Source organism: Sturnira hondurensis, unplaced genomic scaffold (genome assembly GCF_014824575.4).
Source record: "Sturnira hondurensis isolate 20B ecotype Veracruz unplaced genomic scaffold, ASM1482457v3 Scaffold0004136, whole genome shotgun sequence".
In the NCBI taxonomy this organism is placed as follows: domain Eukaryota; kingdom Metazoa; phylum Chordata; class Mammalia; order Chiroptera; family Phyllostomidae; genus Sturnira; species Sturnira hondurensis.
In genome coordinates, this window is record NW_028076767.1 from 15123185 (window position 1) to 15150959 (window position 27775).

Below are 27775 nucleotides of genomic sequence, written 5' to 3' on the forward strand. Positions count from 1 at the left end.
TCTCAGCTTATAGGGAAAAAGTTAAGGGGTGCGTGTCTGGGGGAAGGGTTAGGGAGGGGAGAGTAAAAACTCTTTCCTTCCAACAGGCTTTCTTTTTAAAAAGGAGAAATAAACGTTTGTTTCTGTGATTAAGCCCCACTTATGTTTAAAACATAAATGAAATAGGAAAAGTTTAAGGCACAGAGGCGAGTGTTCTGATTTGGTTGTTTACCATCAATCAGACCGTTGCTTGGCAGACACTGGATGGTTATGAGCCTGAACAAGCTGAAAAGGGGCAGGAAAAGAAGTGGAGGCAGCATTCTTCCTATTTAAAGCTGCATCGCTTGAAAAAACTTTTCGCAGTCTGTGCTGGAGCTGGTGCTGAAAAAGGGGGTTTGCAGAGGCTGCCCTGGGGCTGGTGCTGAAAGAAGAGCCCACAGTTGACTTCATGGTGCTACAATAACCTTAGAGTCTACTTTTCACTCCCAGGAGGACCCACATGTCTAATATTTAGACATGATGGCAAACTGGGTGGAAGCAAGACCTCTCCTCATTCTTACTGTTTTATTAGTGCAATTTGTCTCAATAAAAGCCCAGGAAGAAGACGAAGATGGTGAGTTTGCGTTTGCTTTGATTGTGCTGTTTATTACAAGGTTTGGGGAATAAGGGGAATGTGAAGCCTCAGGAAAAGTGTGAAGAGGAGGTTCTGGCTTGAAGTTGAGAAGGGGGCTGTCAGCACCTGGAAACGGGGTTAGAAGACAATGGGGATGTTTGTAAGTCTGTAGTTTCTGCATCTGCCGATGGGAAGAGTACATTACTGAATATTTCTGGGAAAACCTAGGATAAGTCCTTTTGCTTGAATATGGAGAGTGGAAAGTTTAAAAGAAAAGAATGCTTAAAACGGAGCACTACAGGCACTTTCAGTTAGAGGAGCTCTGTCTGTTCTGTGGGCTGGAGTTTCCAGAGCCAGGAAAAGTGGCAGCCGAGGCTGGGCAGGGTGGGGTCTTCTCTGTGAGGAACTTCAGCTGCTTCATAAAATTCTTTGTTCAGGAAAACCTCTGCAGCCACCCTGATAACCGATTTTTCTTTGTCTTTGGCTACTTGTTCTTTTCTCCTCACAGGCTTTCACTTCTTTCCCATTTTCATTTGTGATCTTAAACTCGCTTCTGCCTGCTTGGAGACAGTCTCCTTTATTTCTCCATGACAGAGGCTGATAGAAGCCAGATTTCTTAAACAGTGGTATTTTCCCACCCTCCTGACTTCATTATCAGGACAGTGCTGGTTCCCTGTTGGATCGCAGGAGGCAGGAAATCAGCACGCCTTCTATAATTTACTTATCATTGACTATTTGTATGAACATTATCCTTTAGATACAAGCTTCTTTTCTTTTTATTTAAGACAAATGTCGCCTGGTTAACAATTTTTTTCCTTTGCAATTTGCATGTGTTAGAGTTGAGTTTTATGGTGTGGTTAAACAAAAATGCATGGCTGATATAGAATCAAGAAAATATTTAAATTGGTTCTACTGATCATTAAATTCTCACTTTCCAGGGCTGAAATTTCAAAAACAGACATGTACTCTTTTAATAGGGCATATAGATTTTCATAACTATTTAATATCAAGCTTGAGCTTCTAAAATTTAGCACATTTATTAAACTTTTCTGTTACTGTCTTTCACATATAATTACATATATGCATGCATATACACATGTATACATGTGTGTGTGTGTATATATATATATATATATATATATATATACCTGCTTCTGTGTATTTTTGCTTTAATGGTGTTTATAAAATTAATCTAGAGGACAGAAGTTCTAAAAAACAGTTTAAAGGGTAAAAATAAAAGTCTGGATGAATACCCAACAATCTGTGTGGAGTCCCATAGAGGGGGCACTTTCTAAAATCTTGGAATTTCTGTTACTTTTTATGTTTTAAAAGTCAGGCAATTTATAAAAGTTAAAAACTATTGAGTTTCTTTGTAATGGTGTGAACACCATATTGTTTGGAAGGGTAAGGGATATAATTGAATAGGAAATAGAAGTCAGAAAAGGTGATAAGGAAATACAGAATATTATCATAGAAATAGAAATTCTGATTATAAAAGGAACAGTTGACTCCCTGCCCCCACGGAGCAACCAACAACTTCAAGTCGAAACTTAATACAACTTTCCTTGTGAATATATTTTAAAATAAATACTTTTATAAAGTATGGAAATACTCAAACATGTGAATAAGCTAAAAGACTGTTTCAAAAGATATATGGAATAGGCCACATGTTAAAAGATTTTCCCACATAGTAGTTATTCTGTAGGTGTTTCTGAAAAATGAGTGGAGTTTAATTTTTTTCAATACTAATTTACATAAATGTTGGGAATGTGATCCTTGGTGAAAAAATGTCCCCAACTCCACACCGATTCCTCTCCCACCAATATAACCAAACAGCACAGATACTGGAATTCCAAATATCAGGCTTTACAGAAAAAGAGTAATTGCTTGCATGCATATTGCAAAAATAAATTCCTCTGTTTAATTACTCAACCTAAGAAGATATATGTGATAAGTCAATGCAAAAGAAAGTAGTAATGGCCTTAATTAAAGGTCATATAGAAATAAATGTCAGAATCCAGAGTTATGAAAGTGATACTTATCATTCATATTTTGGTTTAAGTTATGGTGCGTGGATAGTTGTCAATACTTTATTTTCCCTGTTCAGGCCTGTCATAAGCTTCATAACAGTGTCAGAATTCTGAAACCCCATGTGATTTTAGGTTTGAGGAGGAACAAACTTAGGTAGATGCTTTAAATTAAAATATCTAAGGCATACGTGAAAAACAAGTATATTTTTCCTGTTTTAACTGTAACTAAGTCATAATGTGATATTGACTTTATGTACAAATATGTCCCCTTGGAAACGTAGAGGCCTGTTGTCACATGTAAGTACATATTTACAAACCTTTTTTCTTTTAAGACTTCAAGGTATATTATTCTTTAATTGACTGTGGTTATTTACCAAAATATAAAACATAAGCGTGCCTGATAGAAATACTTATGAGTGATGACAATAAAGGACTTAAATGAAGTTTTAGGCTTTTCAGGCCACAATCTTTAGGAACTGAATCAATTTTTTTAAATTTGTAAAAACTGAAAGGAAAAAGTTTGGGCCTTGGGTTAACTTTAGTAGAAACTATTAAGTAACAGAAATCAGAATTAAGATGACAAAATGAGCTTTTCATGAGTTTTTGTGTATTTGCATTTATGGTGGGGGGTGTTTTGAAAGGTTCCCATTTGTGTTTTTGTAGGAAAAAATACTAGTATGTTTATAGTAACTTTTATATTCCTAAATAAAGGTCTAACACCTAATGAGCTCTATATGAGTACATTCTTACTCTCAAAACTGGATATTCTTAATCTTAGAAAATAATCTTTGCCATCAATCATTAATTTCAACAACAGAGGAGCGGTGGAGAGAAATGTACTATTTTATTTCCAGAGACAGTAAATGCCAGTGCTTTTCAGAAGCCAGACAGGTAACTCAAACAAGTAAAGCAAGCACGTGTTCGCACATCAACAGAGGATGATGGGCCTGCAGAGAACGGAAGGTGCATGCCCACTTTAAGGCATTTGAAACTAACATTTTTAGAAAGCATTGCATAAGCCAAATACATTATATCTGAGTGCCAAGTCTGGATCATGGACCATAAATCTGCAACCCTCTTGTTGCAGCCCTACACTGATATCCTTGACCCAAGCTGACTTCTGTTACTAAGAGATGAGAGACTCACAATCCTTTCTCTATCATGGTCTTGTGCATTTTATTGCCTACGAGTATAACTGCCATTTATTTCATAGTTAAAATACAAATATAAAGAAGCTGATGCTTGACAATCAACCATACTTGGATGGAATCGCTTTTAAAGGAAGCAGAGAATATGAATACATAGCGTATATATTCACTCACAAATGGTATTAAACTCATTATTATTGAAACAGATACTTTGGGTCATATAGTACATACAGATTTTCTATAGTGGATATTTTAATCTAGGTTCAGCTACATATAGCAGCATACAGTACTTTAAACAATGAAAAAAGGTGTTTTTTTAAAGATTTTATTTATTTATCTTTAGAGGGGAAGGGAAGGAGAAAGGGAGAGAAATATCAACGTATGGTTGCCTCTCATGAGTCCCCTGCTGGGAACTGGCCTACAACCTAAGTATGTGCCCTGACTGGGAATGGAACTGCGATCCTCTGGTTCGCAGACCCGCTCTCAATGCACTAAGCTACGCCAGCCAGGGCAAAAAAAGGTGTTTTTGAAAAATATATAAAAGAAGCTCTTAGGTAGTAAAAGGCTGATATATTGCCTCTACACAATCATCAGGGATTCAGTCTCTTAAAGCTCCATATTCTCATATTCCCAGAATAAAATCCTGAAGTTATGGTCCTAAATGGATACTGGAGCTCCAGCCATTACATTTACTTTCCAGGCATCTGTATAGAGAATGCAAGACAAAGCCTGCAATTCTCTAATTTTTAATGGATATTATTAAAAATAATACCAATACCAAAAATCATACCAATTCCACTTACTTATAATTGGCCAGAATTTAGTCATGTAGTCACACAAAACTACAAGGGCAACTAGGAAATGTAGTTTTTCAGTTGAGTGACACTGGCGATACTCTACTAAATAGCGTCATGTATGTTATAAAGGATATAAAAGGGAGAATAGCTATTAGGAGTCAGTTATAGTCCTGACCTCATTGAGCATCAGTGTGAGCTACTTTCAGTGGAAAAGATGGGTCTTCTAGTTTCAATGGACAGAATATAACTGAGTGACCAGATCTACCCTGGCTATTGCTCACTTTTGATTAGACTACAAAGTCAAGAACACTGAATGGCACTTAAATATTAGGTAGCCATTCTGTTTCCTCATTCTATTCAGACAAATTTACAAGTTTTTAAAACTTTTATGCAAACTAAAGTAAGTCTTTATTTTGAAGAGCAATTCTATGAGAGAGAGAGATAGATTGGTAGATGATAAAGTGAATGCTTTATGTTTGTTGATGAACACAATGTATATTTTGATAACTATGTTGGTTGGTAAGCAATCCGCAAGTAAGTATTGAGCTGGCTGCATGAAGGCCCGCCTAAAGATCTTGTTAATAATATAGATTGTAGACTCCCTCCTTTCCAAATACCCCGATTTAATAGATTTGGATGAGAATTGCAAAGCTTTCTAGGTGATACTGCTTTATGTTGGTGAACCACTGTATTAAATCTCTGCCTAACAAGCTTTTGATCTTGATGTGGACCAGTTGGCTTCTTGTTCCAAGGCCACACACTGTGACTTTGGTATTAAATTGCTATTCTAATTATCCCTTTCACTTATAAGGGTACCTAATTAAAGTCTGCATGTAAACCATTGCAAATTCACCATCCTTTTTTGGAGAAATAACTCAAGGCCCAAATTCTCCTCTTTGCAGGGTGGGTGAATCATTCTATGCAAAGGACACAAGTTATTCAAACTTACTCCAGGAGAATATATAGTTTTTGTTTTCACTCTTCTTGCTTTTACTTCCTGCTTTTCACACTGTTAGCACTATCACTACAGGCCTGACATTCACTGTGTTGATTATTCTAGAAGCGAATGTAACAAGGGATGTGAGGTGAAAACAGAAAGAGAAGAGAAGGCTTTGTTTTGAGGATCTGGGACTTAGAAGATTGGAGTCATATTAATCCATGGCCACATAATGAAATTTTTTAATCCAACAGTTTGCTCCTACTTGTAGGATAATTCATGCATCATCACTTGGCCTAATATAACATTCATAAAGAACTTAAAAATGGATCAGTCACTTTTTGACCTACTCTTTTTTGCCTTTAGATCACAACCTTAAGAAGTTTTCTTTACAAATGAGAGATATAGTAATGGTAGGGGGAAAGAGTAAAATTGTTTATTATTAATTGAATCTAGTGCATAAATTTGAGTAAATTACACAAGATTATATAAGACAGTGGAATTGTAGGGAAGATATTGATAATTCAGTTTTCTTTTAATGTTCTTTCCATGTAAATTTCATGTAAGACTATTGAGCTGTTGTAGTCGATGTTTAAAAGAGAATCTATTCCTGGCTCAGGAGCTGCTAATCCTATGGAAAATTTTGACTTAAAGTTGTGAGCATATTGGTGGCCTTAGTGTTTTTATTTTATTTTATTAATTTGTTTAAAACTGAACCCTTTGAAAGAAATCAAGATGGTTCCATCTTTTCCTGGATATATTTTCTTTGGTCCTCAGGCCATGCTCAATCCACTGAGCTACACCAGCCAGGGCTATATTTTCTAAGGAATAATGTATTTGGGAAATTGTAATACCACAGGATTTCCTTTAACCACATATTGCCTTCTACAGAGAAGACAGTAAAGTTAATAATATTAATAATTAATATCAATATATTAGTGGAAATTTGTCCCTACAGTTTTCTGATCTAATGTTCAAATTAAAAAATGTTCATATGCTTCTTTTAAATTTTAGTTGTAGGAAGGAGAAAAGATAGTCACAGTTTTTTTTGTTTTCTTTTTTGGATGTTTGCTTAATCAGAATTATAAATTCAGTTTTGTTTTGTGTTTTAAAGAGAGGGAGAGAAACATCAATGTGCAGTCGTCTCTTGAGCGCCCCCTACAGGGGACCTGCAGCAACCCAGGCATGTGCCCTGACTGAGAATCAAACTGTCGACCCTTTGGTTCACAAGCCAGCACTCAATCCACTGAGCAACACCAGCCAGGGCTATAAATTCACTTTAAGATTACAACAGACTATATATTTTGGTGGAAACATTGCTTACAACATAAGCATCATAGGCTTGATATAGTCTCTAAACTTGAATGAGTGAAGTGAGCCCTAGTCCAGCCATCAGTGGAATACATGGGTTCTGGTTCTCCCCTGGGATTGAGCAGTTTTCCAACCTGCAGAGTCCTTTAACCTCGCTATGACTCAGGATCTGCATATAAAATTAGGCCAATTGTACACAATCCTGTCAATTTAATGAGACTCTTAGGAGAGTCATTTGGGAGTTTTACCTGAAGGTAATTTTAGAGCACTTAAATGAGACATGGAAAGTGATATTACAATCTGATTTCAGTCATCACAAACCTTTGTGGTCTATTTTTCACTTTCACCAAATCTTTCAATTTGTCTTGAAAAGCCTTGTGGATTTGTTCTTCTGTATTTTGTTCATTGTTCTTCCGTATTTTGTTCATTCACCTTAGGGAACTTACCCCATCAATCGTGCTCTCTTTTCCACAACTTCAGTCATTTCCTTTCTGTGGACTCTTCCGCATCAGCCCATAAACAAGCTCAGCTCTCTCCCAGGGCCTAACTCCCACCCTCTCTTTATCTTTAGCCCATTGCTTTTTTTTTTTAGGAGTATTATAGTTTTCTCTCTGCCTCCCTACCCTTACTCATCCTACTGAACTCTGACTTTGCTCCCCTCCATTCTGCCTAAGTGGGTCTAATGCAATGAGGACTGACACGTGTGGTGTCCCAGCAGTCCCCTTTCACCTCTTATTAGGCCCTTCTTCTTTATGTGATATCGTTGACCACTCCAGCTTTCCTGAGAGAAGCTACTCTTTGAATTTCTCCCTTTCCCTCCCTGACCTTTTTCCCAGCTTTGTGGTTCCTTATCTTCCTATATCCCTTAGAACTTTTTCTTATAGGATTTATATCAGTTAATGGTAATATCATTCTACCTGGTCATTCAAAAATTCCAATCAGTCACAAAATTCTGCCATTTTAGCTGCTAAATATTTTTCAAATATACCTCCTCTCCCTTTCTACTATGAATTCCTAGGTTCCGGTCCTCATCATTATTACCATAGTACTAAAATAGCATCTACATTTGTCTTTTTGCCTTCCAGGTGACCACCTACAGGTTTATATACCTGCTTTTTGCCATTGTAATAAAGAATTAAAATCTAATCATGCCATTACCTTTCTTAAAATCTTCATTGACTCCCACAACTTGAAGAAAAAATAATGTTGAAGCTCCTAAGTATAGTATACAAGACCTTCCATGATCTGGTCCGTTTCTAGAATTTTAGCCGTATCAGCTGTCATTCTCTGCCTCAAAATAAGAAATTGCTTATAGTTCCCACCTCTCACTACACTCACATACATTTTTCCATTTTTAACTTCTGCTTTTTCATGTCATGAATTTATTATTTTTGTATTTGGTACATAATAATTATTCTATGCATATATGCCAAATGAATATTATTCCTAAAAATCTAAAAATTAACTTTTCACCATTTATTCATTCAAGTATGAGTGAACTGATTTCAAATTCAAGTTTTTCAAATTATGTTTGAATATTCTTGGGCAATTTTCTTGATATCTCTATGTCTTGGTTTTTTCATCTGCAAAATTAGAAAATAATATTTACTTCAAATAATTATGCTAAAGACCATCATATATGTAAATCTATGTAGTAGTATGGTTACTCATTAATAGTAGGTGCTCATCAATTTATAGTCGAGATTAATACTCCATTACTATTTAGTAATATAGCAATTAAAATAAATGCTTCTTAGGTGATTATGAGAACAAAAATGTTAGATGTCAAAAAATAAACAAATTGTGCTCTCAAAGAGATTAAAGGCTAGTGTAAAACTTAAAATGCAGATTTTATCTACTATTCTATTATGGTCATTTTGACAATACATTAATATTTTTATTGAATATGAAATGAGCTATATTTTAAGCTCATTTTAAAAGTTTATTATTTGAATAAAAGAGTTTTATTGTATTGTTTCTTTGTGTAGGTTTACTCCTAAAAACAAACAAACAAAACAGAAGAAATAAAAATCTCTTTCCATTGCAGACTTTCTAATGGCCATGTGATTGGAAACATCACTCCCTCTCTCCTGTTTCATACCCTGCAAACACACACTTTGTTCTCTGTGATTGTTCCCAGTGTGTGAGCAAGCCAAGCATGACCCATTCCTTGTCCCAGTGCTACCTCATGCCTGTCTACCAGTTCTGTCTGTCTCAGAGTTTACTCTGAAAATATGATAGTTGTAAATGTCTCTGATAAAAACTGGAAGCTTATTTTCACACTGCATTGCTCTGGGTTGCATTTTGAATCAGAGGAATTGCTTCAATGTACAGGGTTTTACAAGGCAGCTCTCAGGATTATTTGGATACAGTAATAAGGGTGACTGTCTTTTCCCAGACTTTGAAGCAAGTGTCTTCATTTTCCAAAGGCTGCTGGTTTCTGTACTCTGTTCACTCCCAAGAGAGATTTATGAAACTGACTCCAGAGAGCAGAAACTGATGAAGAATGTAGGCACATTATTCATACTCAGACTTTACTGCATTTTTTCTCAGTTTCTCAAACTTCCACAAATTGGTGGTTTTGACTTAGAAGGAGATATGCATGTGAAATTTTAACAGATAATTTGTAGTTATGAATTCTTTTAATTAAATCTTTATTATTCAGTATGGTTGTTTTGTGGCTATCATCTTTAAATATTTTCATTTTGAACATTTCAAAATATGGATGGTTCCAATAGCAAATACAATTTATTTATAGAAATTAGTATTTTATTGATCTTAAATAAGTTACATGCTTATTATTGGCTCCTGAAGTAGAAGAACCTATCAGATTCACTTATACTAGTTTGAAAGTATTTTTAAGCCTTTTCTTATTAATTTCTTCCAGAGTTTTATATTGAACAAATGATTAAGTTACAGTTTAATTTGGGGCATCATATTTCTTGTGTTACTGCTAAAATTTTAACTAGAATTTCTGGTAGGATGAACTGGTAGATAGTGAGTCTAATGGGTTATAATTGGAAGACAAACTACAAAAAAAGAAGTCTCTAGTTTTCTGGTCTTTGGCTACAAACACAAAACCTGTGAAGTTTTATGCAGAAGGCTTATACTTTCTTTTGAGAGGGCAGAAGGGCACTGGCCATTCCAAGGCAAATGAGTGATTCTGGTACAAGAATTTTCTTTTACATGAGTTTGTACTGGGAAAAAAAAAGACTTGGGACCAATGAAGGAGGAACAGCTGAGTGAACACTCTGTTAGGGAACTTGTGTTCAAGTGTTAAGGTGCTGGGAGGGTTATGTATTTCTGAGTGTTCATAAAAAAGTCTAACTTCTTTCTCCAGCTTTTCTCTATTACCCCTCAATCTTCATCTCTACTGGTTAGATTAGGCATGTGTTTGTCTTTTTATTTTTCTCCCCGAAGTGGAGTAAAACTGATTTGAATTTTGCTGAAAAGTAACTAATAAATTTCTTAACCAATGGAGTTCTCATTAGCAGGGGAAGATTTTGGCATACTTAGAATCTGTTTGTTTAATTTTTTTAAAAAGTGGGGTAATTACTTTATGTAGAGAATGAGACAAAATTTCAACTGAATTAGTTCCACCGGAATACATCAGTGAATATATCCAACATTTCATTGGTGCTGTTTATTTGGGTACCTGAAGAATGATGTAGTAAAATTAAATTAGTGTTTTCAAATTTTAATTAAATTAGTATTTTTATGATATTTGTGTATATTCAGTGCATAAATATGTTTTGTAAACTTGCCAGGGGCATTCTCATTTCAGCTTCCTTGTATCCCTCCACATCTGTCCCATGGATATGGTGTTGCTACAGCCCTAGGAAGATGAACAGGTTCATTTCTAGGGAAAAAACCTAATTAAATAATTTACTTATTTATTTTTAGAGAGAGGGGAAGGGAGGGAGTAAAAGAGAGAGAGAAACATCAATGTGTGGTTGCCTCTCATGCACCATCTACTGGGGACCTGGCCTGCAACCCAGGCATGTGCCCTGACTGGGAATTGAACCTGCAACACTTTGGTTCTCGGGCTGGCACTCAATTCATTGAGCCATACCAGCCAGCACTAGAAAAAAAATTTAAATAAATTATTTTATTTTATTTTTTAGGAAAATATACTTTCAACCTCCTTACTCTTTCAAGGAGAGGACTTTGGGATTCTGCTGAGAATAAAGGTTTCACCCTGTAGCTCCATCTGTATGTCACACTCTCAAATTCTTTAAATTACAGACTTTCCTTCTACCCTGACCTACTATCAAAACTTACCTGTTTGGTGTCCTCTTCTTTCCTATTCCATAGGGAACTAATATAAAAACACATACCCCCTGTAGTTATTATTCTATTTCACAGCTTAATATTTTAACTCTCTTATAATGTGAGCTCATTATATGATGATTTGCCGGCTATGATCTTTTCTTCAATATTCTCTGGCCATTAGGTTCTGCTGACATGGGCAGGTGAAACACAGCTGTTATGGGCATTCTGCCCTTGTCCACAGAAGATTATACAATCAAAACGTTAGCATCACTCCAAACCCATTCTAATAGAAACTGAAAGTTGCCCAAGTGTAACCAAAATGGAAATTTTCCTACCAGGTTCCCCGGGTTTCTGAAGGGGACTTCTGAGTCTTTGAGATAGAACCCTGTGATTATGCATCGTATGGAAGGCACACATGCATGGAAAGATGGATTTTCTGTGGGTTCACCAGGGTTCCAATGAACAGTTGCTCATTGAAATGCACTGAAATGTAAGGCTCCAAGCTAACCCGGGGCTCCATGAGCATACCCACCTCACATAAATTTGTAAATAAATTTATAAAATATATTTAGGAGATTTCAAAGAGGTTAGGGAAGTTTGTGGTATCTCTTAATTTTTGTTCTTCTATTCCTCTGATTTTTGAAAAACCTATATTCATAAACCATAGCCACTTTAAAATAAGTAAATAAATAAATAGATAAATAAACCCTACCACAATACTATATCTGTATTCTTTTGAGCTAATTGCACGTATATTGTCAATTAGGCCTATTGCCAGCAGGAACAGGACTTCGTCTCAGGGAGATTTTTCTGATTCTGGAAAATTCTTGCCAGTTCTCAACTGTTACAGTTTTTCTACACTTGGAGACTTGAACAGTTGACAATTTCTACATTTAGCACTTCACCTTTTCCATTTACTTTCAACAGGCAGTTACTAGAGCATGGGTCGTTGGAGTTTTGCATTGGGATCCTGTGTCTCTGCCATCTGTAACTTTGTGGCCTTGAACAAGTTACTGATCTTGAGATTCAATTTTCTCATCTGCATGTTGAAGAATTAAATTAAAATTCTTGGCACTTTATAGGTACTGAAGAAGGTGAATATTATTAGTGTTTTTGGGATGGATTCCCTGATTGAGCCATTGCAGATTATTTTCTCTACAACAGAGATAATTTTCAGATCATCTCTAGTTCCTAGGCTGGACCGGAGAAGGTATGGGGAGCAGTAAGTCCTAGGTACCTGGGGCAGCACGGAAGGGTGGGGGCAGAAATAGAACTGGGAGTTTGAAATGGCAATAACAAGTTTTTATCTTTTGTTTTTCCCCTGGACTAGACCGGTAACTGTGCCAGGTCTCTTGATTATTCACAAAGCAAGTCAGGAAGAGCAAAATAGCAAAAACCCTGGAAGTTATACTTTGGTATTAGGATGCATTTCATAAACTTGGCAGTATATATATATATATATATATATATATATATATATATACTCATTATATTTTGTCCCCTTTTCCCTGATATAATGACTTTGAAAATTGTATGCACATTTATTTCAGGTAGAGTTGTTTAAGAAAAGTGGAACTGTGTTCAATACATAAAACATTTGTTTACTTTCCTAGTGTCTTACTGGAGTCATGAGGGGCTTAACTTGAACCTCGGGCAATGCTTTTGTGAGGAATGGCAAACACCTCCACCTGGGTGGGCCCTGGAGCGTGAGGAGCTTGTGTGAGCTCACACAGCTTCTACTGACTCAACATGCCAACAGGGGCCAGAGAGTGCTGACCTTGAGTCAGACGACTGAAATAAAGCCCTGACTCCTTATAAAGTTTTTATAAATGTAATGTGTTGGAGCCTTAATTTCTTATTTATCAAAGAGAATAATACTTTTTATTTGACCCTCTCACAGGCTCAAAATAAATTATTCATATCTGTGGAAATTTTGTGTCAACTAGAAGGGCCTATGCAAAGGTAGTTTATTATTTCAGCATGCCTTTACTATGATGAATAGTTAGCTGGACGCAAAATAAGTGCTTTAAGTAAATTATAATCCAAAGGAATATATAACTGTTCATGAAAATGAAAGAAAGCAAAGTTGCTGTTTTTTTTTACCTTGAATAAGAAAAATAAAATACCCTGTTATATAACTATTTAGGCACCTCCCAAAGCCTCCAACCAGGAAAATAAATAGGAAAAAATTAGAATAGAGGCTTTGACTTGAGGATAAACAGAACGGATGGAAAAACAAAATGTGATTTTTCTAATATAACTGAACTGTTGTCTCTCTACAAGCAAAAATGTATTGTAGCTTCCTGGCAGAAGGCTGAATCCACTATTATTATTACTTTTTCCCTATTCATCTCTCACCAGGAAGCCTGCCTCAAAATCACAGTTAAGCTCTAAGGGCCTGTTTGTAGCATAGTATCCTTTCCCCTGGGTCAGAAGGTGACTGTGAGCTAGAAATTTAAACTGGTGACAAATATCCACAGCAATCCGAGCCAAGTGTTTAGACACAGGTTCCATCATCCCTTAGGCCTGTCTACTTTCCGGTGTATTTTAAGACTGTGTACTTGTACAGAGAGAAACATGCAGTTAAAGAGATGAAGGCCTCAACTAAATAGACTGTTACTTTCTTTCATGAATGAATTGTTGAAATAATTTAAAAGAAAAGCTTCTAAATTAAAACTGGACCAAGACACAGGAAATCAGCATTCTAATTGCAGCTCTGCCATGAACTAACCTGGTGACGTTGTGAAGTGACTTAAAATCTCTGTGCTTCAGTTTCCTCCTTTGTGAACCCTGTGATGCAGAATCCAGGACCAGGTCCTGCTTTGAGTCTGCATAAGCTTTCTGCACATAGGTCTGAGTTGTGCTGCACGACTGTGTGAAGAATCTTGTGCATGGTTTGGTAGATCGAGGCACCATGCCTAATCTCTGTAGCTACTTGTAAATTAAAATCTGAAGTTTTGATCCACGTTTCTACAGGTTATTTATGTATGATTCATGTTAGGAACACAACTGCCAATTTATTGCTTTATATCGATTAAACAATCCTCTTTTTGGCCAATGGTTTTACAATAAAGTTTTCAGATACTGTTGTAAAAGAAAGTTGTGAGAAAAGAATTCACAATAACCTGATGAGAAATTTTGTATATTCTACATTAATTTTGAACTTTTCAGTTAGAGAGAAAATAGATAAAGGCATCGTGTGTTGTGTGGCACTATCCCAACCATGGTCCCAGTGTTCTCTCTCTATTTTTTGGTGGATGTGTGGTCAGGATTTAGCAGTATCATAGACTCTTGTCCTCATAGTTGATTCGTCTTTGCAGTGGAGACACGGTTTACTTTTTCTGACAGCCTAGTAAACTGCGATTTACTATTTACTGTTTACTGTTTACGATTTACTATTTACTGTTTACTGTTTACGATTTACAATTTACTATTGAACCTAGTAAACTGCGATTCTACCCAGCAAAAAAAAAAAAAAGAAAAGAAAAGAAAAAAGAAAAAGAGGAAGAGAGGTTATGGGCTTTTACCTGAAGAGTAGATAGATTTTCATACTTGTTCTTGATTCCTTATTTTATACTTGTTCTTGAGTTCTTAGTTTTTTTTGCAATATTATTTGTTTCTCTGAATATTTAGAAGGTTTGATTTTTCTTGAGAACAGAACTTTTTGGAACATACTTCTTATTCAATTTTTTTTCTATTTTCAGAAAATCAAGACTCCATTTCTGTGTTTCTTTTCCCAGTTTCACTCCTTCACTAAACTGACTGAGCCATCTAAAAGTTTATGTTTCTAAATGCTGCTAAAATTTCAACTCCTAGGTATTCTGGGAGTTGAAAAACAGCTTCCCCTCCCCCCTTAGTTTTTACAAGAAGTTTGTGTGTCTAATCCAGGTATGTAAAACAATTAGATTTAAAACCTCATGAGATTTTAAAGAAAGTGCTCTCAAATACTCCCACCCATGTTCACATTAGAGACTCCAGAGAAAGCCACCAGGCTCTAGGTTAATGCACACTTGAACAAGTGAGACTGAGATTTACTGGGCCATTTTAAAGCACTTGACAATAATTTACTTCTTTGGGGGATATGAATCCCATTCTACCCTCAAATACATTTTAAAAGTGTGTTAGTAACGTTAGAAACTACTTCAGATGATTCTGAAAAAGTTGACTTTTTATTAAAAGACACAATACTTTCACCACGAGTGGTGGTAATTTCAACTTGCTTTTCTCTGCAGGGGAGGATATCCTCATGATACAGCCGATGGGGCAGTTACTCTCACTTGTTCATGATTCATTAATTCAGGAAATACTGAATACCTATTGTTTACCAGGCACTTTACTGGGTGATACAGAAACAATATTTAATTTTTGCCCCCAAAGGGATAGTTGTCTAATGGGGACAGATGAAGTCAAAGACGGTGCCACCTGGTCTGTGCTGTGGTGGAGGCAGTAGGGACACACGGGAGCCCTGGATGCCACCTGCTATATGCTGCCTGAGAGGTGGAGGGCCGGGATGACTGGAGGGGAGGTCCCAGGGGAGGGGACACTCCTGCACTCATTCCCCTGCATTCACTCCATCGCTCCCTTTGCCTGTGTTCCTTCCCCTCCTTCACAAATCCTAATTCCTCACGTCCTAATTGAGTTTGATACACATCCTCGTTGAAACCTTTCTGATTAGAAGCACCATTTTTATGTTAATTATCATACTGTTGCCTAATTCTATTATTCAATCTTTCCTACATTTTCCTATACATAGCAGCACACTTAAAAAATGGAGTCGGCTTTTATGGGTCGATGGGCTATATTTAGTGTCTTTTTGTGCAAAACCTCATAAAAATGACATTCTTCAAAGCATACTACTGGCCACTAAGTAGAAACAAAAGTTGATTTTGTAACTTACCTATTCTATTTTTAGTGACTTTAGTCAGGCTATAGGGACACAAAGGTGATTAATACACTATGCTGTATTTAAGAGGCATCCATAGGAGGAGAATTAACATATGAACAAATAACTAAAATACAGTATAATAAGTGTGGTGAAAAATAATGGTGTAGGAGTATCCAACTCACCTGTGAGAGCAAAGGTTGGTTTCTTGGAGACAGACCCAAAGCATAAGTGATGGTTGTGTGCTAATAAGCAGAAGACAAGAGAGGAGCAAGAGGATGGCATCTAAGTAGGGAAAAAGTATGAGAAGAAATACTCAGAAGTAGTAATTATCATTGTTTGGCAGGAAACTGCCAGTGTCTAATGTCTTGGAGCATAGAATGGAAAGTGGGATGATCTTATTTATTATTAGAAACTTGATTTTGGGGACAGTTTATTGACTGATTATTTACAACTTCAGTATATAACAGTAGAGAGATAGCAGGCATAGACTATTTCTTTTCCTTTTCCTAGCCATTAAAAAAGCTGAATTGTGAAGGGGAGAAGAGAAAGAGGATGACAGTTTGGGTAACAGGTAGCACTGAAGGATTTTGTTTTAATTTGTTTCCAGATCACAGGATGGGATGTGTATAGGCTGAGAGAAAGTGTCCCACGGAGAGGGAAATGTTGAAGATACAGAAAGCAAGGGCTGTAAAAATGGGCTATTTATATGGAAAGGCACGACGTTGGGTGGAAAGGTGGAGGGGTTAGCCTGGAAGCGGAGACCGGATGTGCTGTCTTTGACACCAGAAGGGAGGAAGCAGAGATGCGGCTGGAGCTTCAGGTGAAAGTGGCATGTTTAGGGTGCAAGGGGCGGCAGTGGGAGGCTGTGAAAGTCATGCCTGAATACATCAACTATTTTTATTGACTCAGTTATTTTAATGCTTCAATTTTAATTAAATGCAAAATTTTAATCAATTTTATTTAATCAATTAAATTACACATACTGGGATGTCTTTTGCTATCAACTGATCTACCTATTGCTCTGTTTGTATTAATACTAGCATGATATGAAGATGAAGTTATCCATAAGTCATTTGTTTTTATTGGAAATATTGGCTAGATATTAAACAGTTGTTAAAAATGCTCTTGCATCATGATACATAGTATTCTTTTTGTTTTTAAGTATATTTTATTGATTATGCTATTACAGTTGTCCCATTTCCCTGTCCCACCCACATTTTTCCGCTTTAGTTCATGTCCATGTGTCATAAGTTCTTTAGCTTCTACATTTCCCACATTATACTTGCCCTCCCCCTCTCTATTTTCTACCTACTGTCTATGCTACTTATTCTCTGTACCTTTTCCCCCTCTCTCCTCCTCCCACTCCCCTGTTGCTAACCCTCCACGTGATCTCCATTTCTGTGGCTCCACTCATGATCTAGCTGTCTGCTTAGTTTGTTTCTGTTTTTGTTTGATGTGTCATTGTTAGTAATTGTGAGTTTGCTGTCATTTTACTATACATGTTTTTTATCTTCTTCTTCTTAGATAAGTCTCTTTAACATTTCATAAAATAAGGGCTTGGAGATGATGAACTTCTTTAGCTTAACCTTATCTGAGAAGCACTTTATCTGCTCTTCCATTCTAAATGAAAGCTTTTCTGGGTAGAGCAATCTTGGATGTAGGTCCTTGCCTTTCATGACTTGGAATACTTCTTTCCAGCCCCTTCTTGCCTGCAAGGTCTCTTTTGAGAAATCAGTTGGCAGTGTGATGGGAACTCTTTCATATTTCTTTTTCCAACTGGGCAATGCATGGTTCTTTTGGATAGTCAGCTTCATACTTCCATCAGAGTGTAATGCTCCCCCATTCACCTGCCTCAAACCCTACCTCCACCAGGTGTTACCAAATCACTAAATAAAAAGAGATTAACTTTCTCAGAGGCAAGGCTAGGGTTTTCTGTGCTGGCTAGTGGTCTATATTTAGTTCACACTTTAATATATGGAGTTTTTCTGCCTATATCAGTAATAATACCACACTATATCTAAGTAGGATCATATAGTTCACTCATTTGCTGTATACACAAAACCTAAGAGCCTTAATTTACAGATGAGGAAACTAACTGATAAGAGATGATGCAATGGATGTTGGACAGAGAGATAGAATCTCAGTTTCCTGGCTCCCAATCCACAGCTCTTTCAATTGGATCTTATATAGAGAGAAAAGTAAGGAGGACAATACTTTTAGTTACCAAGAAAGGCACTCCACACTATATGAAAATCATTTTTGTTCAGTGCTGCATTTTTAGAGAACTTAATGAGACCAAACCTTTGGCAAACAATAATTAAGGAAAGTGCAATTCAACCTTGTAGGAGATAGTTTTTTCCTTGCTTTGCTTTTTAAGATATTTTTTCAGAACTGGAATGTGGGAATTATTATGAAGAGTGATAGTGAGGAAGAAATAACCAGACAACCTTAACTTCCCCAATTAAAATTTTTACTCGAGATGAAATAGGAAACCTTTTGAGTGGGAATCTGCATAGAGATGAAACTAATGCAATCACAGGGTAGGTTACAGGACAAGAGACAAAACTGCTGGAAAGAAAAATAACGCTGGTTTAGCATTTCCTGAGGCACTTCTCATTATTAGGCTTTATGTCCTGGCTTTATACAGTCTACTGATTATAAAATTAATGAGACAGTCATTGGCCAAATATTATTGAGTGCCTCCTCAATCTCAGGATTCTAAGGACCATGCTAGATGCTGGAAGTATATTTTAAAAACTGGTCTACATAGTTAAGGAGTCTCAATAGGAGAGATACAACTAGTTATAGGTATTTGTCAAGGGCATTGATGGATATATAAGTAATAATGTGGGTGTAGATGAACTTAAGCTGGTCTATAACTTAATTAAAAGCTATAAAGACTAGACATATGAACCAAACATTTTAAGTAGGAGAATTTCCAGTGGAAATGTTTATTTGTTGAGAAAAAATATTGACAGTTTTTTAAATAAAAATATTTGTTTGAGTTTCCATGAAGGTTAGAAATGAGTTAAAGATTTAATCATCTGGAGAAATGTTTTATTACATTTTTTAATGCTGCCCATTGATAATCAGTTTGCCAATAACAAATATTTTTCTGACATTTGTGTGCCAAACTAAGTGGTATGGTCCACTCAACCTATGTATTTATTAATAAGTTCATATATGGAATCCTTGGATCCTGACCTTGGGAAGTTTCCAGTTTAGTTGCAAAGCAGACACTTGAAATAATTTAGCTAAGAAATAGGATATATAAGCAATGAATAAAAACCATTGAACTTTCGAAAATAAGCCAGGAGTAAGTTCAGGAGAGGGGAAAATCTGCTGGTGGTTAGAAAGTGAGTGAAGGGTTCAGAAAGGAAGCAGACAGGAGAATGCAGCGTGTAGACACCTCGGCAGGGTCCTCAGGAGGGATCAGCTGCGTCTCTGTGACTGCAGCAGAGGGAAGGGTGACAGAAGAGGGGTGCTGAACCTGGCTGGCGGTGTGGACTTTTCTGATCTTTGAGAGAGTGGGTGTCCAAACAGTTAAGAATCAAAGCAAAATTTCCAGAGGTTAGGCTCCTTATACATGCTGATACAGTCATGCACTGCTTGTTTGATGACTGAGATGTGTTCTAAGAAATGTGTTGTTACACATAGTCATGTATGCATAACTAATATCAGATTAAAATTATTTATTACTTTAGGGATTTCACTGATGGGACAAATGTTTCTCCAAACCAGCACATATCGGGTGGGTGGGGGGGTGGGGGGTGGGCATTTTGACCAAACTCTTGGCAAAATTTTTTTTTCAAAACACCTAGTGCTACTGAAGATTAAGTTCACATTTTATTTTTGTAATTCCAAGCACATTACATTACAGACTTCCTATTGTGTGAACATCGTAGAGTGGTACTCACACAAACCTAGATCACACAGCCTACTACACACCTAGGCTATATGGTATATAGCCTATTGCTTCTAAGCTACAAACCTGTACAACTTGTTACTGTACAAAACAGCACCAGGTTAAATCAAGCACAAGCAAAAATGATGCCATTGAGAGGCTAGAAAACACTTGATGTGTGAGGCTGCTGACAATATGACATGGCATACTGTTTTAAAGCAAAATTTTTGTAAGGAGGAAGAGTACTCTCCCAAAATCATGATAAAAAGTATAGTACAGTAAATGCAGAGACCAGTCACATAGTTGTTTATCACTATCAAGTGTTATGTACCACACAGAATTGTACTTTCTATACTTGTGTACAACTGGCAGTGCAGTAGGTTTGTTTACACCAGCACTGCCCCGAACACGTGACTAATGTGTTGTGCTATTATAATGGCTATGATGTCCCCAGGTCATAGGACTTTTTTGTCTGTTGTTGACTGAAACATTGTTATGTGGTGCATAACTGTATATTGATTTCTGAGCTAATTTCATGCAGTGGCCATTGAGGCCTTATATTTAAAACTCTACTCAGCTAATTTTACTTCCATATTATTTTCTAATCCTAAGGACCTATTGCATATTATTAATGAAATGATTGATACAATCTGTTGTTTTCCCACTGTGTGAATAATTTTAGTTCTAGGAAATATTTATAATGCTGGTGAGGTGTTAGACAAAAATAGAGACTTGTGATCAGTAAGTTCAATAAAATAATTTTATGAAATCATCCTTTGCTTGATGATATTTAATCTCTATGTGATAGGCATACTTGTTGCCATAAAATTAACAGAGGTTTTCATAAATTACTCAATTGAGTCATTACTATGGAGTCAATCACTGCACATAGCTTTAGCTATTATTGTGCTGATTCTCAGAGACTCTCCTATTAATTACTGGCACTATACCTAAAAACTTTAACTTTCTAATTGACATTCAGCAGATATTTGCTGACATGTGCTGTGTTCCAGGTATTGTGTGAAGCTGTAGGAGTACCACTGGCCCAGCCCTCACTGAACTCATAGGTCTGTCTGGAGAGAAAGGGGAAAAGAATATATAGAATGAGGATATTATAAAAATTTAGTTGTCACATGTAAAATGTTTTGTCTATTTAGGTCAGAAAATAGTCATATATGTATAATTGATATCAGATAAAAATTGTTTATTACTTCAGTGATTTCACTGATGGGACAAATGTTGTTTCTCTAAATCAGCACATACCGGGGAAATAGGGCATTTTGACCAAACTCTTGGCAAAAAATTTTTTCATACAAGAATACCACAAAACACTTAATTCCACTGGAGGAATTTTGTTTTTGTAATTCCAAGCACATTTTATTTTTGTGACTCCAAGCACATCACATTCCACATTTCCCATTGCTGTTGTATGTGAAGCACACCTTGAAGTAGACAGTAGTGTGGGCTGGGATGCCACGTTGTCTGCTTTGTCCAGGCAGGTTGGCGAAGTGGTGCAAATATCACTTCCTGTAGCATGAGAAGATAACAGAATCCTGTGTTTGTGATTATTGTTCAAAATAAGTGATGAGATCATATTCTTGTTCTTTTTGGATCTTTTTATTTAAATCTCCTTAACATGGCCTGTTCCACAATTCTGTGCCACGGTTTTGTTTTTTGCTTATCTTTGGATTAAATTTCCTGATCCAAATTTCCATCCCAGTTAATGCGTTAATTAACTGGGATGAAACAATTAAAAAAAACAAATTTGCATGTAACCTAATAGGATTAGCATTATTTGTACTCAGATTTTCATGTATCTTGCAAAGCTCATTTAGAATGTTGGGATGTGCTCTGGTCTATCTAGCTATGGATAATTTTCGTTAAACTTTACAGAATGCTTAGCTACTTGCTTTACTATAGCCTGAGTGCCAAGAGCTGTTCCTTGGGGAGACGGGTGGAAAATATAAAAGGTAGTTGGAGCTATTACATAGCCATATTAACCATTGCCTAGGCTAAATTTTACGTTTTGTTGACGAGATGTTATTTTTCAGCTACCATGGCAACAAATCCTCAACTACATTTCCATGACTTTATTGCAAAGTTTTAGGGTTATTTAGTAGACCATATGCTTATCATATTCTATAGTGTGAATTAATACTGGATTTTGTAATAGCTTTTTTGGACACTTCAGAAGATAATATGATTTTACATTGTCAGTTTAATGGAACTTATTCTTAGCTAATAGATTCTCATATTTGGCACAAAATGTAGTTGAGACATCTATACATTTTGAAGCATGCAAAAATGACAGTATTCTTAAATTATTTAAACTTTATCTTTTTTACACTGTCTTGTTTGTAAATTTTTAAAAAGTAGGAAAAAAAGCAACTGTCCATAATTATCATCAAACTATTGCTAACATCAAATCTTTTCCCAGTCTCTGTTTTATACCTCAATGCATGATAATATTCTGCTTATTTAATACATATGTCTCATTGGGGCAATCTGTCTATCAAAGTGATATAACCAGACTTTTAAAATTAACGCATAAGGGCAGGATCATCAGTCTATATCAGAACACAAAGCTTATTTGAAACATCCAAGACATGACAAGTCCTTATGAAAGGGTACTACATTGAGCCCTGGCTGGTGTAGCTCAGTGAATTGAGCGTGGGCCTGCGAACCACACGATCGCGGTTCGATTCCCAGTGAGGGCACATGCCTGGGTTGCAGGCCAGTTCCCAGCTGGGGATTCATGAGAGGCAACCATACATTTCTTTCCTTCTCTCCTCCCCTTCCCCTCTAAAAATAAATAAACAAAACTTAAAAAAAAAGAAAAAAACTTAAAAAAAGTATTAAAAAAAGAAAGGGTACTGTATTGAAAAGAAGAAATAAAAATGGGGTTTTTAAAAATGTAATATAAATGATAATTTCATGCTGTATTTATTTTTTATTTTTCTAGTTCTATATATGGTTTTCTACATACATAGTCAAAAGCTATCCCCCAAAGTTAGAAATTTAAAATTAACTTATTTAAATACATTTATTGCATGTAATGTGACAGACACATTCCATGGCTCTGGGGATACAGCAGTGAGCAGGTCTCTGACCACATGGCTAGAATTCTACTGCAGGATGTGGCTGGCCAGTAATGGCCCCCCAAAGATGCCCATGCTCTAATCCCCATAACCAGTGGATGCCTCACCTCACAGGTCTGAGGAGAATTAAGTTTATAGATGGCATTCAAAATGCTAATTGGCTGATTTAAGAGAGGGAGATTAACTTGAGTTAACTGGGTGGGTTCCTGTCATGAGCATATGTTTGTGACATAGTCTTTCCTATAAGTCAGCTGGGCAACTGCTCGGCTAGTTGCCTGCTGAGTAGCCCTGCATGAAGGAATAGACAAGAGTCACACATAGTAACTATGCTATTCACTCGGCTTTTACTGAAATGTAGGTTCACTCAAAGCAGAACATCAACATACATTAATATCCTACTCACACTCTAACAATCTAAGAGAAATAGAAGACACACACAGTCACAACAATCAGTGGGGAATAATAAACTGGAGTCCCAGAGTCTCAGTCTCCAGGTCTGGGAGACAACATGGTGGGCAAGGAGTCTTCAGCATCTTGCAAGGAAGGATCTCTGGAATCAGGAGGCAAGCAGGGCAGGTGAAGGCCTCAGTCCAGCAGGGCAGAGCCTCTAGTGGCTGAGGTGAAGGGAGATCAGTGTGGTGTGGAGCAGCGCTTCGGTGTGTGGAGCTCAGCTATGTTGGAAGTGGCCTGGAGCCTGCCTATTATACCATGAAAGTTGTGTACTCCACCCTTCTGGGGTTCTTGATAAGTGTCTTGGCATCCCTGATGTCAAGTGGGGACTTTCCCCAGGAGCCTGACTATGGGTGGTTCCTCTCTGCAGACGTGGCTGTTCTGATCACATGTGTAGGTATCTTAGGTGTGTATCCTTGCCAGATGTGTCTGCTCTGACTTAGGTAGTTTCCCTCTTGAGCCAAAGTGTCAAGGCTGACTGGTAGCCATCTTGGTTGACATGAGTGATTCCAATTGTTTTATATATTTATGCTATCTTGATTGGACCAATGCCATTTTATTGCTCTCCACAGTTCTATGTAAGCACAAGGCTCTTTATAAGAGGCAGAATATATGTAGTCAGGAAAGATGATATGACAACAGAGCAAAGTGAGTCATAGTGAGAGATTTGAAGATGCTATTCTGCTGGTTATAAAAATTGAGGATGGGTTCATGCATCAAGCAATGCAAGTGGCCTCTCAAAGCTGGAACAGACAAAAATGGATTATGTTTTAGGGCCTCTAGAGGAAGTGCAGCCCTTTTGACTCCTTGATTTTAGCTTAGTGAATGACCATTTCAGACTTCCTACCTCCAAAACTGTAAGATGACAAATTTGTGTTGGTAAGCCAGTAAATCTGTAGTAACTTGCTACAGCAGCAAGAAGAAGCTTAACACAGTAATATAAAAGTAGAGGAGGGAACTGGAAGAAAGTACCAGAGAGATGGTAGTGTGAAATGGACTGGCTTGATGTTGCTGGCTCGGAAGGTTGAATGCCATGAGGGGCCAAGGAATACAGGCAGACTCTGGAAGCTGGAAAAGGCAATGGAATGAATTCTCCATGAGATCTCCAGCAGGAATGCCAACACCTTAATTTTAGCCGGTGAGACTTATTTGGGACTCCTGATCTCCAGAGCTGCCAGATAATAAATTGATGTTGTTTTAATATAACCAAGTCTTTGGTTGTTTATTACAGCAGGAATTGAAAATTAATATAGCAGGATAAGACAATAGGTGAACAAAATAATTTTGTAAAAATAGATATTTTCTGATAATAGTGGTATAAAGGAATAAAACCAGGGCAGTGTTCTGGAGCTATGTGGCCTCATGTAATATCCACTAGCAACTCGTGGCTAATTTAATTTAAAGTTACCAATGCTTTAAATAAAACAGGGGGATGTGATAAGAGCATTTAAAAACCTCCCAATGTGAATTAGAGACATGATAGCCATTTTATTTTAAGGTGTCCATAAAGAACCATTCACTCATTCAATAAGCATTTACTGAAAGCCTTATTTTGTGTCAGGCTTTGTGCCAGATAAAACATAAACAAAATTTAATATGATAGGGATGCTAAACTCATGAAACTTAATTTCTCTTTTAAACGTATGGTTAATTTTGATAACTTCGGAAGGCCATTGATTCTGCAGGAGGTGGAGAGTGAAACTGCCACATTGCATAGTTCTGGGGAGGGCAAGGGAAGAGAGGAAATGGGAGGATTCCGCCACACTGGCACTGCCCAGCACCTGTGCCGTATCAAAGACATTGGCCGGCTCATTTTGTGGAACTGATTCCTTCATGGCAAAAACACAGATCACAACAATGGAAGAAGTAGGGCCCCTGAGTTATGGCTCCTGTAACGAATTAGACTCATTTGTAGTGAACTTTGTTGAGTTCTTGAACTTAGAACTGTACCTTGATAGTGTATGTTTATTATTATTGTTGTTGCTATATATTCATTCCATTGTTCTTTTGCAGTTTACTTTGATCACTTTTTAGAGATACTGGCTTTCAACTAACATGTCCTATAGAATAAAAAATAGACTTTCTGGTATGGTTGTCTCCTTTAAGGAGTCCAGAGAATTTGTGTGTGTGTGCACATACATGCACGTGAACACTTTTTGTTTGTTTTATCATCTTTTTTCTTTTAAACTATTTTACTTCAGGATGCTATAACATTGACTCATAAAATATCATTATTAACGTGATAGAAAATACCAGGTTTGCAGTCAGTAAGCTGCAATTTTCCATAGCCAGGGAATATTGGAAAGCTGTTACTCAAAGGTAATGTGGAATCTCAGGGGGTCTATATGGGAATTACCTTTTAAGGCAAATGCATCTTACCGGTGGAAGTGATGGGGGATGATTTCCAGATGTTGGAATGCTTGTTTTGGCAACTGCTACAGAAAACTGAGACATGTCTTGCCAGAACAACCAGAAGGGATGTGAAGCCCTTGGTGTAAGAGGGATCAGGCGTATGGCAAGCCAGGCAAGCAGAACGCAGAGAGTATAGATGCAGGGAAGATCGTTGAGCCAAAAGAGCACAATTTGGAGCTCCCTGGGACTGCCTGTAGTGAAAGCATTTCTGTCTCTGTACTGAGATGCAAACACAAGCTTGTCACTGCTGTGCACCCCACTTACTCCTTCCTGTATCTTCGTTATCATTCTTATAGCTGCTGATGTTAGTATGTTAATCAGGGAAACTCTTCCTGGCTCATATGTTCATTAGATATTATGGGGTTAGTAAAACATGCTTGACTGGAGTCAAATGTGTTTTCAAATCCTGGGCTCATTGTTTATTACCAGGGTGGCCTTGACTGAGTTGCTTAACCTCTAAACTGTCCAGTTCCTTCCTCTGTGGAATGGAGGCTATAATATCACTGCCAAAGTCCTGTTATGAGAATCAATTGAAATAATGTGTGTGAAATTCATACACGAAGAGGTTTCTTTTCCCCTCTGTCCCCTTCACCCAGCATCCAGAGTTAACATTATGTTTTTGTCCTGTTCAGGAAAAAAAACCACATTTTTAGAAGACATCTGAGAATCAAATGTAATGTTAACAGACTCACAGATTGGATATTTTTAACCAGGTTGACTTTTTGTGACATCTTATAATAGAATTACACAGGCAGCCGTGTATCCTAAATGTATTAGTTCTCCTCTTAAGATTGTTCCCTAAAAGGTGAAGAAAATATGAAAATGAAAATTCATCCTCAATGGAATCTGTTCTTTTACACACAAAATATCTATGATGCTTATTTTACTCCATTTTTAACCTATATGTTGATTTTAAAATGCTGACTGTTAACTGCCATCCCAAAACTAGTCAATCAGTTCTAAGCAGTTTAAGAAATAACATTCCCCATCTGCTCCATATCTTGGTGAGATCTTGGACATTCATTTCTAAATCATTTTGATTTCCCTCCTCCCCTTTACAGCACTCTTTGCCCCAGATCTTTTCTGAAATAGAGATTTTTTTCTCGCCCAATCTGTGTTAAACCTGGTTTTGGCCAGAAAAAGCCAGGCTCTTCCAAAGACCAGTATCTGCAGGGTTTGGAACCTAAAAACCTAATTCCCTACTCCAATTATTTTCCCAAGAGGTGGAGTAACGGGAGCCAGGATAACAGGATGAGGTCCCTGCGGCGAGTAAGCTTACTCCACACCTGGACACCTTGGCTGCGTTCCACTGTGAATTTGCTGGGGAAGCTTTGAAGTCTGGATACCGAGTTGAGCTGCACTGTGTATTGATCTTCCCACCACTTCGACTCAGCCCATTAGCTGCCCATGCCCCTTACCATCCTACTTTCTATGGAGAAACATCGCAGAGATACAATTCAGACTGTTTCTCTAAACATTCAGAGAATTTTGGGGCATCATGAGTTTTTGTAGCCTAGAAGTCATAGGGTGCTGACCTTACCCATTATACTTGGAGTTAGAAACCTTCAGCATACATCATCGCTTCTCCATCTGCTAGCTCCATGATCTTTTATTTGAAATTATACACAGGAGCCTAAGGCTCCACATCTATAAAATGGAGAAAATAAGAATAGTCACTCTGACTGCCTTACAATGTGTGAGACTTGAATGAGATTGTGTGTTGAAGTACTTTGATTAGTATGGATGACTTCCTACTTAGTTCTCTTCTCAGATTTTGAATAATTCTATTCATGTTGCATTGTCATTATTGGACTCTCCTTAGTGACTAAACGACAGAGAGCATTTTTATTCTGTGTACTTGCGTGAGCCACAGCACCTAGCACTTGCTCCATCCAGGAGAGGTATATAGAACATTCTGAAGGCTGGTTCCTGTGATCAT

At 37.1% G+C, this 27775-nt stretch overlaps 1 protein-coding gene across 1 annotated transcript in view; it reads left to right on the top strand.

The window, feature by feature from the left end:
- Nucleotides 1-311: 311 nt before the first annotated feature.
- The window catches only part of COL5A2 (collagen type V alpha 2 chain), a 148228-nt gene continuing 120764 nt past the window's right edge, over nt 312-27775 (top strand). Inside the window, exon 1 of the mRNA XM_037043777.1 lies at nt 312-592. Coding sequence (XP_036899672.1) covers nt 496-592 — 97 coding nt within the window. The 5' untranslated portion in view covers nt 312-495. The remainder of the gene's footprint in view (nt 593-27775) is intronic.